The 15,224-nt window shown below is 40.2% G+C and overlaps 1 protein-coding gene across 3 annotated transcripts in view; it reads left to right on the forward strand.

Annotated features, from left to right (window-relative positions):
* LPP (LIM domain containing preferred translocation partner in lipoma) overlaps nt 1-15,224 on the forward strand; it is a 213,329-nt gene that overhangs the window by 56,142 nt on the left and 141,963 nt on the right. For all 3 annotated transcript variants that reach the window (XM_075268542.1, XM_075268543.1, XM_075268541.1), the window contains one exon: nt 13,660-13,870. In XM_075268542.1, coding sequence (XP_075124643.1) covers nt 13,669-13,870 — 202 coding nt within the window. In that variant the 5' untranslated portion in view covers nt 13,660-13,668. The remainder of the gene's footprint in view (nt 1-13,659; nt 13,871-15,224) is intronic.

The raw sequence follows: 15,224 nt of genomic DNA on the forward strand, positions 1-15,224 counted from the left end.
TTTGGTAGAAGACATAATGGGCACACTGATGTCTCAGCCCTCTGGACCCAAGGAACTAAGAAGGCTAGGGAACAACTATCTCCCTGCCGGAACAGGGAGACAACTAGCTTTGGTTTCCTCATAGGCTCTAACCCCATTGAGTACTACCAAGAGCCTACAACTTGTCCACCTCCACAAAAGCAGAGGTGGACCAGGTAGCAGGGAAGAAGGGAGCCTTAGGGCCACACAACTCCATTCCCCCAGACATCGGGAGGGTCCTAAAAGGGCATCTGTGCCCCCTTTTATACAGTGACAAATGATGAATTTTTTATATATATATATATATATATATATACATACATACATACATACATACATACATACATACATAGCGGGCCCAGTGCTGAGTCCAGTCTAACCACTGGATCTGTAAAAAAAAAAAAAAAAAAAAAAAAAAAAAAAAAAATTACCCTTGCTGGATATGGAAAATAGGCAGTGATGTGCAATTGCGCAAGCACTTCCTTTCACTTTCAATGTGCCACACTCAGTAAGTTCCCATCTCTGAGTTATTGCACCCCAGGAGTCACTGTCCCCCAGTGCACTGTGCATTATGGGTCTTCCATGCAGTCTTGGCCTAATAGCTTCGATCTTGTGGTCTGAACCACAACCACCGTGTGTTTCTCTGCTCCTCATCCCTGGTCTTCTATTGTCACTCCCACTGCCAAAGGAGATTTACTAACCAGGTCTGATGGTAACGCGCTACACTTGATCTTAGCCAAGAGGCCGAGAAGTCGTAGATGAGGACCTTCTGTTTGTAAGGCTTGTATGTCCAGTAATGAAATAATGAATATACATGTGAGTCAGAATGGGTAACATCTTTGTGGTACAAGGACTTATTAAACCATGCATGCCCTGCTGAGCATTCTGGGTAAGTAGTACAAATAAGACCTCATTGATGAAAAAGACGAATTTGCTCCTAGCACTACCTATTGAAAGAAGGCTCCCTATAGATTACCTAAGAATCCTAAGGGATTCTGGGACCAATAGCCAAGCCAGTACTTCTATTCTACATGTGACTAAGACTAGCTCTCTCCTCACTGTGGTGTGTTTCCTTGAACAGAGCAATAAGATGTGGTGACCTGATTGGTCCTGCCACAGCTTGTGTGACCTGAGTCTTAAGGCGATCTATTCCTACATATGTGTGTCCTATTACTTTAGCAGTGAAAAGCCTCTGTGTGAACTGCTTCAGTCTGGTTAAAGCGATTGCTTAATCCAGCAGTCATGAATAGTCATAATGTTACATAACGTTACTTGACGCTGAGATGTGTTCAGGACTGAAACTTGCAGTTTGACCACATTTTATTACTCAAAGCTTTTTTTTTTTTTTTTTTTTTTTTCTTCTCTCTATTTGGGAAGGGTGTGTACAGTACCTCATGTCACTGTCTCCCCCTTCCCCTACATTTTCCAGTTTAGCACAGGAGCACTGTGAAAAATAAGGCTAAATGGTAATCCTGGTTATAAAATAGTTTGGCAATCTTTTCTGGCCTAGCCCTCACTTGGCAGAAAAAGAACCTCAGATCTGGCAGTTTGCACAAGTATGTGTTTGTCAAATGCAAAATGTGAAAAAACAAACGGATGATTTCGGTGTCCCTTTGGCACAGATCCTCGGCTGACTGTGGATTTTGCCTTATTTAGCTCTACAAATTGATGTTTTCAGAGTTATTTTGCCCACCAGTTTTCTGTCTCCTGCTTTAAAGGCTACTTTGTGTTCCTTCACAGTTCATTCCGGTTTTGCCTTTGTACACAAGCCACAGTGGAACAGAAAACGTGGTCAGACAATGACAAGATGCTTAGCAGGCATTTTAGGAAGACAAACTTATAAAGAGTTATTTAATGCTGTGGACGCCACTTTGTACCATCGTCTATCGCTTTTTTTTTTTTTTTTTTTTTATATAAAGTACCTCGTTACAAATAATTGTGAATATAATTGTGCACTACTGGCTAGTCTTATACCATATCCAGCTAGCTTCTCTTACACCTATACCCTACAGCCTTGGTTCTTAGTTTACCTATTCTGTAAACAAACTTTGCATAAACCAGTAGTCCAGTGTGTACATGGGGAATAATACTACATCTGCCTGTTACTTGGATTTTACAGTTTTAGCAGTATGTAGACTTGTATGGCTTTCACGATACCACAAGTTTTTACTGTGGAGCAACCATATAATCTATTAGTAATAACATCTACTTCTTAAAGGCATGGGACAGATTTAGTAAACCAATCTGAAAGCAAAACTGTCTTAGTTGCCCATAGTAACCAATCACAGCACTGTTTTTCATTTGGTATTCTTCTCCAGACAAATTAAAGCTGCACCGTGATTGGAAGCTAAGGCCAACTAAAGGCTGGATTCACACCTGTTCCTGGAGGACTTTTCTCTCCACACTTTTTGGGTGGAAACTATGGACCCCATTATAGTCTATGGGGTCCACGGGTTTCTGCAGGGAATCGCTTTTTCAAGCGGATTAGGTTTCCTTTGGGAGGTCCCAAAGCGAACGCCACAAAAGGAAACCCAAACGCAGGTGTGAACCTAGCACAAGACGGGTTTGCTTTTAGATTTTAATAACTCTAACCCCTTGAGTCCATATAGTATTCCATGCTGTTTTTCAATGGCCAAATATTTTTTGTAGGTGACATAGGGGCAAGTAGGGAAGGTTTGCCTATATTCCAATGGTACACAAGTGTGTTAAAGGGTTAACTCTCCTGGAGGGTTTTGTAACGTGGAAAAAAGTTCTAGTTTTACTGGATGTATGATACGAACAATGGAAACTGAAGTTCAATGTTTCCAAATTTAAAATGATGCACTTGAGGGGGAGGAATCCTCTATCTCAGTATTGTATTGGCAGTTCTGTGTTAGCCAGGGCTTCAGAAAAGAAGGAACTAGGAGTCCTGATATGACAGCCTAAAACAAGTGCCCAGGCTGTCAGACAGCAGAGAAGGCAGGTAGAAAGTTGTATAGCTGGAGGAGTAACCTGTAGGAAGAGTGAGAACATGATCCCACTGTATAGAGCACTGGTTACACCACATCTGGAATACAGTGTCCAGTTCTGGAGGATCCCAACTGCAAAAAGATATAGAAAATGGAGTGAGTGCAAAGGAGGGCTATAGAAATGGTGGAGGATCTGAAGCATAAAACATATTAGGAGGAGGGCTACACGGTGGCTCAGTGGTTAGCGCTTGCACGCTGGAGTCCTGGTGTTCAAATCCCGCCAAGGGCAAAAACCATCTGCAGGAGTTTGTATGTTCTTCCCGTGTTTTGAATGGATTTCCATCCCATATTCCAAAGACATACTGATAGGGAAAAAATGTACATTGTGAGCTCTATGTGGGGCTCACAATCTACATTTTAAAAGAAAACCCAAAACAAAAACACATTAGGAGAGGCCTAAAGTGGTTGTCCACTTTCAGACCATTAGAGACAAATTTTGTTTGTATAATAAAAGGATATTGTATTTTCCAATATACTTTCTGTATCATTTCCTCAGTTTTCTAGATCTCTGCTTGCTGTCATTCTTTCTTGGTGGATACAAAACAGTCCATGGTCATGTGATCTACAGTCCATGGTCATGTGATCTACAGTCCATGGTCATGTGATCTACAGTCCATGGTCATGTGATCTACAGTCCATGGTCATGTGATCTACAGTCCATGGTCATGTGATCTACAGTCCATGGTCATGTGATCTACAGTCCATGGTCATGTGATCTACAGTCCATGGTCATGTGATCTACAGTCCATGGTCATGTGATCTACAGTCCATGGTCATGTGATCTACAGTCCATGGTCATGTGATCTACAGTCCATGGTCATGTGATCTACAGTCCATGGTCATGTGATCTACAGTCCATGGTCATGTGATCTACAGTCCATGGTCATGTGATCTACAGTCCATGGTCATGTGATCTACAGTCCATGGTCATGTGATCTACAGTCCATGGTCATGTGATCTACAGTCCATGGTCAGGTGATCTACAGTCCATGGTCAGGTGATCTACAGTCCATGGTCAGGTGATCTACAGTCCATGGTCAGGTGATCTACAGTCCATCGTCAACAGGTGCACAGCTCGTTACCAGGCAGATGTCTGATTACTGTGGGGTGACTATAACGAGCTTTGTACCTGTGTATCCATAACAGGGACTGATTTTTATCCACTAATAATGGATGACAACAAGCAGAGATCTAGAAAACTGAGAAATTGATACAGAAAGTATAATAGAAACTTTCATTTATACATACGATAACATTTGTCTCTCTATATTGGTCTGCATATGGACAACCTCTTTAAGGAGCTTAATCTGTATAACTCTGAGGAAAGAAGGGGGACATGAAAAACTCTTAAATATGTTAAAGGTACTTATAAGGTTCAGGGTGAAGTGTTTTTAATTAAAACAAAAAAAAACTGGCAAATCTGAAATTTGGAAACTTCACTGACATATCTGCTTGGAACAAACTTCCTGCAAATGCCGTTGGGTAATACAGTAAGTGAATGTAAGCATGTCTGGAATCAACATGTCGATCAGAAGATAAAATGGCAATAATATAAGGGCCGGGGGTGTTTTCCTGTTGTTAATCTTCTATGTTCCTATGTTTTAAGTGTGATATTATTTTGATCAGCTCCCAAGGCTATGGTATATAACTTCTCCTTCATCTGCACTATTCACAATGACACTGAATGTTATTGATAGACATTGTTCTCTACTATAGATTATATACAAGGTTGTTCTGCACAGTTACCTTGGGAGTAGTTACTGCCCTTTGGTTCTTCATTCTCTAGCTTTGATGTTCTATAATATGATGACATCCTTGGTGCGGTAGCATCTCTCACAAAATACATACATGATCCTTATCTGTTTCTCTGTATCTGGAGTGATCCAATCTTTAGGGATTTATTACTGAGGAATACAAAACTTGGCAGTCCTGACAGTCTCTTGCTGTCTCTCTATCTCCTATATCTAATTATTATCATGCAGGATTCTGATGAACAGAATGGCGTGGTTTCGCGCTATTTGATGTATACAGAGCTGTACTTGTTACAGAATGTTTAGGCTTAATTTTTCTTCTTTATTAACATCCTGAAAAATCTTCTATCTACTTCTTACTTTTGACAGTTTTCCACACATTCAACAAGGTTCATGATATGTAATGTCTTAAAAGAAACATATTTTAGAAGTAAACACGCTCCAGATCTGAGCACGCAGAGTAAGTGAATCACAGCTCATTGGGGAGGCATTCTGAGCATATGCTGAAGCTGTTACCTTTTCTATAATGAGCATTAGAAATTCAAAAATAAAACGTGATAACTTTCAAAAACAGCAATAAGCAGAAAAGTAATATTAAATGAGAATGTGAGGCACACCGGCGTTTTAGCACACAGATATTGTACGCCGTTTTAAGTCCTTCGTGCGTTTTGAATTCTCATGAACATATATCTTTTACCGTCTGCTAAATAAGTAGGTGTTGCTCCATGTGTTTTCTTCCATCTGTAATCTTCCTGGTCATAGTAATACACTATATATAATGCATAGTACAAAATATGAGGTTTTGATGGCTATCTTTCCCAAACCCGCCCATACACTTATACATTCAGTATAGCTGAGCATATACAGTCCTATGAAAGTTTGGGCACCCCTATTAATCTTAATCATTTTTAGTTCTAAATATTTTTGTATTTGCAACAGCCATTTCAGTTTGATATATCTAATAACTGATGGACACAGTAATATTTCAGGATTGAAATGAGGTTTATTGTACTAACAGAAAATGTGCAATATGCATTAAACCAAAATTTGACCGGTGCAAAAGTATGGGCACCTCAACAGAAAAGTGACATTAATATTTAGTAGATCCTCCTTTTGCAAAGATAACAGCCTCTAGTCGCTTCCTGTAGCTTTTAATCAGTTCCTGGATCCTGGATGAAGGTATTTTGGACAAACAATTCAAGTTCAGTTAAGTTAGATGGTCGCCGAGCATGGACAGCCCGCTTCAAATCATCCCACAGATGTTCAATGATATTCAGGTCTGGGGACTGGGATGGCCATTCCAGAACATTGTAATTGTTCCTCTGCATGAATGCCTGAGTCGATTTGGAGCGGTGTTTTGGATCATTGTCTTGCTGAAATATCCATCCCCGGCGTAACTTCAACTTCGTCACTGATTCTTGAACATTATTCTCAAGAATCTGCTGATACTGAGTGGAATCCATGTGACCCTCAACTTCAACAAGATTCCCGGTGCCGGCATTGGCCACACAGCCCCAAAGCATGATGGAACCTCCACCAAATTTTACAGTGGGTAGCATGTGTTTTTCTTGGAATGCTGTTTCTTTTTGGACGCCATGCATAACGCCTTTTTTTTTTTATAACCAAACAACTCAATCTTTGTTTCCAAAATGAAGTTGGCTTCTCCAAATGTGCTTTTGCATACCTCAGGCAACTCTATTTGTGGCGTACGTGCAGAAACGGCTTCTTTCTCATCACTCTCCCATACAGCTTCTCCTTGTGCAAAGTGCGCTGTATTGTTGACCGATGCACAGTGACACCATCTGCAGCAAGATGATGCTGCAGCTCTTTGGAGGTGGTCTGTGGATTGTCCTTGACTGTTCTCACCATTCTTCTTCTCTGCCTTTCTGATATTTTTCTTGGCCTGCCACTTCTGGGCTTAACAAGAACTGTCCCTGTGGTCTTCCATTTCCTTACTATGTTCCTCACAGTGGAAACTGACAGGTTAAATCTGAGACAACGTTTTGTATCCTTCCCCTGAACAACTATGTTGAACAATCTTTGTTTTCAGATCATTTGTGAGCGGGCTGTCCATGTTCGGCGACCATCAAACTTAACTGAACTTGAATTGTTTTGTAGAAAGAAATGGTCCAAAATACCTTCATCCAGGATCCAGGAACTGATTAAAAGCTACAGGAAGCGACTAGAGGCTGTTATCTCTGCAAAAGGAGGATGTACTAAATATTAATGTCACTTTTCTGTTGAGGTGCCCATATTTTTGCACCGGTCAAATTTTGGTTTAATGCATATTGCGCATTTTCTGTTAGTACAATAAACCTCATTTTAATCCTGAAATATTACTGTGTCCATCAGTTATTAGATATATCAAACTGAAATGGCTGCTGCAAACACCAAAATATTTAGAACTAAAAATGATTAAGATTAATAGGGGTGCCCAAACTTTTTCATAGGACTGTATGTGTTCTCCGTGGTACAAATGGGAGAAAGCTGCTGGTGGTGGTTTTTATGTCCTTGTGAATTATGTACCATTGTTAAAATGCATCACTTATAAATGCTTGTTACATGCTCAGAAAGTACTTAGTGGTATCATGTTATGTACATAAACGGGGCGTAATCCTGGCCACGTGTGAATATGAAATGGCTGCAGTAATAGCTGCAAATCTTTATGTAATATACGATATGTACTCATGTCCAGACACTTGACCTGAAATGAGCATAACATATACAATCTAATACAGGAAACCCAAACTGAATGTATGTATGCTGCATGGGGAACACAAACCAAACTGACTTACGGGGAACACAAACCGATATATATATATATATATATATATATATATATATATATATATATATATATATATATATATATACACACACACACACACACAATCAAAAAAAAAATTATATATATATTTTTTTCATTCTTGTTTATATGCCTTGAAAACTGGAATCCTAGATTGGAAACTAATAATGGATAGACAGAATGACTAAAGAGTATATTTGACTTTTTTTAAAGAAGTAATTCCCTTTAATGTAATGGAAAGTAATTGGTGTACAGATAACCAAGCTACAGAAACTGTTTGTTCTTTCAGTACCTGTGTCTGAATGCTTACTCAGCTGGCTGCTGTTCCTGCTATTAGTCCCTTACACATGCACACTCGGTTCAGCTGAAAATATGTTTTCAATTGGGAGTGGAGAACAAGCCGCTACAAATACCTCTGGTAATAACTTATCTCCCAAGGAAATAACAGATCAGGCATGTGTAAGTTGATGGCTGGTCAGGTAATGGAGGGGGTGTACATCTCACCCAGACTACTAAGGTGGGTGAGATGAGAAAACTCCAGAAGGAACATTTCTCAGCAGATAACTATTGTCTGCTGAGGGTTATTTCAAATTTCCAGTTACTGGGCTGGATTTTTAGGAATGATAGGTAGGTTGGTAGTGGGACCTGTCATTCCACCCCCCCACCCCCCTCCAGTCCACACTTGGGGATGTTCCGGCAGAGAGTCTGCTCATCAATGGAGCTTAAGAAGTTGCTCCTGCAGCAACACTTTTTGGCAGAGCTTGGCTGGAGAGCAAACAGAGGTCATATTTTTGGAGCTGTGTCCTGAATGATTCTACTGGCTTTTGGATTTCTGTTAGAATAAGCTACCTCACCTAGAACATGTTTAGTCAGAGCCTGGCCGGGCAGGTATTTGTGTATTGTTTCCTTTTGTTGCTGAAAATAAAACTCTACCTTTTGTTTTGGACTAAAGAAACTGGACTTGTGTGTCTATGCCACCCCACCTAACAATCCCAGACCCTGACGCATGATACATTTCGACACACCCAGTCTGTTATTACCCTGACGTATGCCATCTTATACACTAGATGGCCAGCTGGTCTCAACAACACTGCCCATGATGATATTTTAGCTTTCTGATTCCTCAAAAGATCAGCTCCTCTTAGAAACAGGACTGTGGAGTTGGGGCTAATTTCGGGGGACGTTTCCATTTCCAGATTCAAAGTAAAATGATATATATTTTTTTTTATCATATACAATTCTTAATGTTGTATAAGTAAATGCATATCTTGTTGTATATGAATTCAAAGTCTAGCTTTTTTCCTGAATTAGCGGAGCTCTGGAGTTTTACCACTGCTAACTGATCATCACTGTCAGCTGTGTATGAAATGAGTCAGTTTGTTTGGCCTACCGACTCCACAGCCCTGCTTGGAAAGTTCTATAAATACTATAATATTTTATAAAAACTTCAAAAACTGTTAAACTTTACTAGGCAAAGTTGCTTTTAACCCTTATTAAAATGTAGTTGTTCATTAAACTTTAAAAGCCGTTTAGTGTTACAGGGTTAAGGTATATCATAGGCAGCCATTTTAGTTTAGTTTAAATCTTAAAAATATATATAATAAATTTTGAGACTGTTGCTCATTAAGGCTTTCGGTGCACAGTGTAATTGAATGGTATCATTTGTAATCAGATGCTAAGCAGTGGAAATGGCTTAATCAGCATTGATATGCAAAGAGGCCCAATTATTGCTTGATTCTTAAGACATTAAAATAAAGTTATACCAGTCTGACACCAGCTACCTAGACAGGGTGCTTAGTTTTTAACTTTTTAAGTTATGGAAAGAGCAGCATTCCAAGATTTCATCTCTTAATGTGACTACCTTTTTAAAATGCATTTCCGGACATGCTGATTAACCCCTAGAGGTCGCTAATCTGGCTATTTACATCACTGTCTGACTTTAATGTGACTGCAGCACTGGGCATCAAACACCTGTGACTTACAACTGATCCTGTAGGAGTGATAAGTGCTGGAATCTACATGCTGAAGTTACTGTTCCAGCGTTACACTGTAATAAGGGAATCTTTTAGGACTTTTATCACTTTTATCAACAAAATTGAACCCTTTATAGCGATCATAGTAAAGTGAAATGGTCTTTGCATTCGCACTCTGATAGCAGAACTTGGTGCTCTGCCACGCCCTCCTATCACCTACTTCCTGGATGTTTGCCCTTCTCAGCAGGGAGGCTAGCTGGAGATAACACAAGCAGTTTACAACCCTCTACTATACTAAACTACTGGTTAATTTACACTTGGATATGTTGACTATAAAACCTAATTTTTTTTTTTTTGTTGAAAAACTATATAAATGTGTATCCCCTGTGATCAGAAGAACTAGGAAAGCAAATTTTAATATGTTTAATTGCAATAACATATATAAAAACTATGTTGTTTTAGGTAAAAGAAGCAGAAAAATATTCAACTTATTTAACAAAGACTAGTTATTTCAAGCCTTATGTGTCTTGAAAAAAACATGGTAAAAATAGTTGGGATATGCAAAGCCATTAAAAGATATTGCTGTGCATACAAAAATGCTAAATTTGGTCTGATCATTGGGGCATCAGACACTTGGTCCTGAAAGGGTTAAAGGGCTTGCGTGGGCAATACTCTGCAGCTCAATGTATCAATCGGTGGGGACAGTTGCCAAGTTACCATATGTAGGCCAGTCAGTATTGTGCCCAAGTTCAAGTAATGAAATAAGTCCCTTACACCATGCTGTCTTGGTGTTGGACAGTTCCTGAGGCTACTCTCTCCCGGTATGTAGTGGCATCCCATCGTGGCCCTTCATGTACAGTATGTTTGGGCAGGATATTTTGTGGTAACAATCATGTTCACATGTGATACAAGGTATATTACAAAACTCCTAGATTTGTTTATTGAAAACTCCATATATTGACTTTTCTTTTTGTGCATTTATGCCCCAGGCTGTTGGCTATATTTGTTATACTTATTACTTGTTTATACAGTGCCAACAAATCCTCTCATTAAAGAGCTTATCCGGGGAGTAATAAAGCTTACCATTGCATTCCCTGCACTGGTTAACTTTTATTACTAATTTACACTTTGCTCCCCCACCGCTCTGTTTTATTACTTTAGCAGAGTGAAACGGGAGACCGGAATTCTCCCCCCCCCCGTCTCCCCTGCAACCAATTTGACAGTCACATGACTGACTCCATTCTACTGAATGAAGCAGCGGAAGAGTAGTCGCAGGGGATCGGGTTGTGCACTGATGCAAAATAAGATTGCCTAGTAAAATCGGGCACGGTCGGGGCATACGTTTGCCGAACTGGTTCTCTTTCAGCCAATAAGTTTTTTTTCAAGATTAGTAAGAGGTGTGTGTTTTTTTTTTTTTTTTTGTTTTTTTTTTTCTTCTTCTTCTTCTTCTTCTTCTCTATGCTCTCATTCAACCCCTGGACCGAAGTGGCATGTTGATAGATAGATAAATAAATATTTTTTTTATTTGATTGCTTTATTTTATGATTAATAAAGGTTGATTTTTGATTTTTGCTACTTTGAGTGTTTTGGCTCATATTGTTCTTTAAGTGATCGCGATGAATTTGTATGATGCCAACACGTTATTTATTTCCTTTGAGATAAGCTCTAGGGATATTAATGCCCCTTTTGGCGCTTTGCATTCTCATATTTCAGTGTTATGTTTCAGTTATCTATAGAAAAGAGTGGGAGGAGGTGTCAAGTGAGGATCAGACAAACAGAAGCTGCTGCTACTAATAAGTTCTCTCTCTCACCCCACAGACTTTGTTCCATTTAATACTGTTAAGTACTACATCAGTTATTGAGTGAAGGAGAGTTGTGGTGTATAATCTCGTTTCTCCATGTGCAGTGTATGGGAGACTTCACATCAGCTAGTTTCCCCCCACTAGTACAGAATAGGTGATACAGTGGTGTAACTAGCAGAGTCCCCTTCCCTGGCCCCCACAGTATAGCGTCCCATTTACACACACTATAATGTCCCAAAGTAGCCTCCAGACAGTATAATGTCCCATAGTGGCCTGTCCACACAGTATTCTGACCCACAGTGGCCCCTGCACACAGTGTTATTCCCCAGAGTACACCACCCATGAACAATTATACTCTGGGGTGTTTTTTGGTACAGACCTCCCGTGAGCCAGGCCGGTGTCGCAGCGCATAATGACACTAACCTGGCCCACGTGACGTCACCAAATAGGCCAGAAGATGCCTGGAGGATGCCAGAATGCAGGAGAGATAAGTAGCAGTGTTTTTTGATGTCCCTTGACCTACCCTGGCCCTCCGATCATTATACTCCGGCGTCTGAAAAGACCCCAGAGTATAATGTGTGTGTGTGTGTTTGGAGTTTGTGGGCCTGTGGTCTTGCTTATCGATCCTGATCGCAGGAGCAAGGATTGGTAAGTAAGTAGGTCCCGTTACCTGCTGAGGAAACTGCAACAGGTAACAGCCCATTTCTGAAAATAAATAATCCGGGCCCCCTAAGGTCCCAGGCTCTGTGGCTGCTGCTCTCCCGGTATTTATGCCACTGGTGATAGCCTGCAGAGGGAAAAAAAAACCCAGCTAAAACTGGCAAAATGCAAGCCATACAATGGCTGGTAAGTGTTATTCCTTGTGTACACACACAGCGACTCAGTCAATGTTGTATTTGTGCTGAAAGTTCTATATTTTGCTATTTATTTCTTCCTCTTAGTTTAGTCATGTAAACCTGCCACTAATTTTAATCTTTACAAGGTGCGAATGTAAAGCTGCCGGTTGCATTTTCTGTATAACTTTTTACATTTCATCTTGGATTGATATTTTTAATATTAGTTTTTGTTTTTTTCATGACTACTATGTTAACTTTGCCTGTAACAAAATCCTGTGATCTAGCATTGAAGAAGTCAGTACCGCCCTTGTTTATCGACAATTGATATAAAAACTCTCTTGACCGTAAACCATTCAGGAGGAAACAAATGTTTAACTTTCTCTAATTGGCAATTAAACTAGTTTTAGTTTCATAGATGTGTATTTATGCAAATTGTATTTCCTGCTTGGATCCAGTAAAGTAAAAGCTTTTCTGACTTTAAAAACTGAGAAACTGAAGACTTTTAGTGTAGGGTCTAAACAAAAGATACATTTACATTGTGAAAAAGTAAGGACACCTCATGTGAAAAAGGACATGTCACCTCCCCGTGTGTTTTTTTTTTTTTTTTTTTTAAATATATGTACTTGCACTCCACATGAAATAACCGTTCTGGAGTATCCGTTCTTAGAATTGTACATTGGCAACAATCTGTTTCGAGGGACATGTCTTTACAGAGTTTATTGGCAACACTAATTGTGAGTGTGTGAAGGGACTCAACTGTGAACACCCAGTTGTCAATTAATTCATCATTGTTCAGGAACAACAACAAAAAGCCAATTTTTGAGAGAAGATTCTATAGAATTATTTCTTGATGAACGCAAGTATTGTATAACAATAAAACATGTTAGAAGTCATGAGAGTACTTGTACATGTACATCATAATGTTGGGAGGGGCAATGAAGAGGGCTCAGAAGACGAACATTCTCCACTATACAGAAGGCACCTCTGCTAACAGTTCTGAATGGTGACAGCACCAGATATCGGCTGTTAACCACTTATGATCATTTGCGACAGTGGCACCTAAGCCATTGTGGTGCACGGGCCCCACCATTTTAGGATGGATCACTGCCCCATAGAATTTCATGAGGGGGGACTGCAGTCTGTTGAGCAAGGTGTAATGGACATTCTGTATGTATGCAATATACTGCAATACAGAAATATTTTAGTACATTGTATGCATGACCAAAGTTCCTGATTGAAAATGAAACTTGGTTAAAAAAAAAGTTTATATCCCTACATTCAAAAATGCCAAATTATCAAAAAAATAAGTGTTTATCCCATACAGGGAACAGTGTAAAATAAAAATTGCATTTTTTTTTCTAGCTACTCAGTGCTTCATATGGAATGTTAAACTATGTCAATAGGAAGTACAACTTTTATATCAGCCAATGGTGTTTTAACTAAAATCTTTTTTCTTTTTTCCTAGGTTTAAACAATGTCGCATCCATCTTGGCTACCACCAAAGAGCTCAGGAGAGGGCCTTGGACATGTGACAGCCAGAATGGAAACCACACAGGGGTTTGGGGCACCAAGCATTTCTGTGTCCACACAGCAAACACCCAAGAAGTTTGCCCCTGTAGTAGCCCCAAAGCCAAAATATAACCCCTACAGATCAGGACAGTCTGAAGGAGGTGATGGTATGTAATTAAAATTTTTGTAAATAATGTGGTTTTTCCTTTACAGTGTCGATAGAATCTCGAGCACATGTGCATATATTGAAGTAATTCCAACGATGCCTTGAAGTATATCGGTATTCTAGAATTCATTGATATTTAGGTGTTATTCACACAAACATGAAAAACAGCCATGTGATGGTCGTTTTTCTATAACAAGCTATCACTCAGCCCCACTGAAATCAATGTACTTTTAATACTGCTATTACGAAACTGAACGTCACCAGTACTCCACCCTCACTTCCCCCTCCCCAACCCCATCAATACTTACCAGCCTTCCTGTCTGGGAACCGCTCCTCTTCCCTTCAAGCGCTTGCTGGAGGCTGGAGACGCTGTGTCTGCGAGATATGCGCAGTAGAGAGGGCACTCAATCTCTACTGCTCAGGCTTCACAGTTACTTCCTGTCTGTACGCAGCAAATCCAGCCTGCACACCGTGAAGAAGAAAGGATGAGCGTCTCCCAAATCTGAAACTAGGTAAGTATGATGTGGTGGATGGAAGGTTGGCTTTGTTACTTGTGAAGGGATAGTACTGGGCGGGATAGCATAGCTAGGTAGACAGGGAGGCGGGGGGGGGATTAGTAGTGAGTGGGATAGTTAAGTTAGCTAAGGAGACAGGGAGAGAGGAGGGGGGAGCAGTGACAGGGACGTAGTGTGGAAGGTACAACAGGAAACTACACAGCAGGAAGCTAACTAGAGATGAGCGAGTACTGTTCGGATCAGCCGATCCGAACAGCACGCTCGCATAGAAATGAATGGACGTAGCCGGCAAATGGGGGGGTTAAGCGGCCGGCCGCCGTCAAAGCGGAAGTACCAGGTGCTTCCATTCATTTCTATGGAGCGTGCTGTTTGGATCGGCTAATCCGAACAGTACTCGCTCATCTCTAAAGCTAACACCAAGTAAACAAATGCAGAAGATGCCAGGAGCTCCCTCTCAAACCCAGAAATTACTCAAAACCTTGCTAAAAGTATATGGGTGCACTTTTAACCCATTAATGGCACTAACAGACCTTTAAGCTCATATTGATATCAAAGGAGTCCTCCTTTGTTGGCCAGAATGTAGTCTGTCCGAGCAGCATTTTGGTGTCCGGATGACTCTTGAGTGTGACTATGCATTACATGTTAGTGCATTCATATGAATAGGCACCACGCGAAACCACATTTGCCATCACCTGTAGATTTACCCATCTGAGATTTCAACTGCCAGACCTGTATTGGTTTGCTGAATGCCAGTAGGTCTTCAGATTAAAGGATGCCTAAATGGGACAACCCCTCTTTCACTGTTTCAAGCCTTAATAAACTTTTAAACCAGTTTTAATT

This window comes from Leptodactylus fuscus, chromosome 3 (assembly GCF_031893055.1).
Source record: "Leptodactylus fuscus isolate aLepFus1 chromosome 3, aLepFus1.hap2, whole genome shotgun sequence".
In the NCBI taxonomy this organism is placed as follows: domain Eukaryota; kingdom Metazoa; phylum Chordata; class Amphibia; order Anura; family Leptodactylidae; genus Leptodactylus; species Leptodactylus fuscus.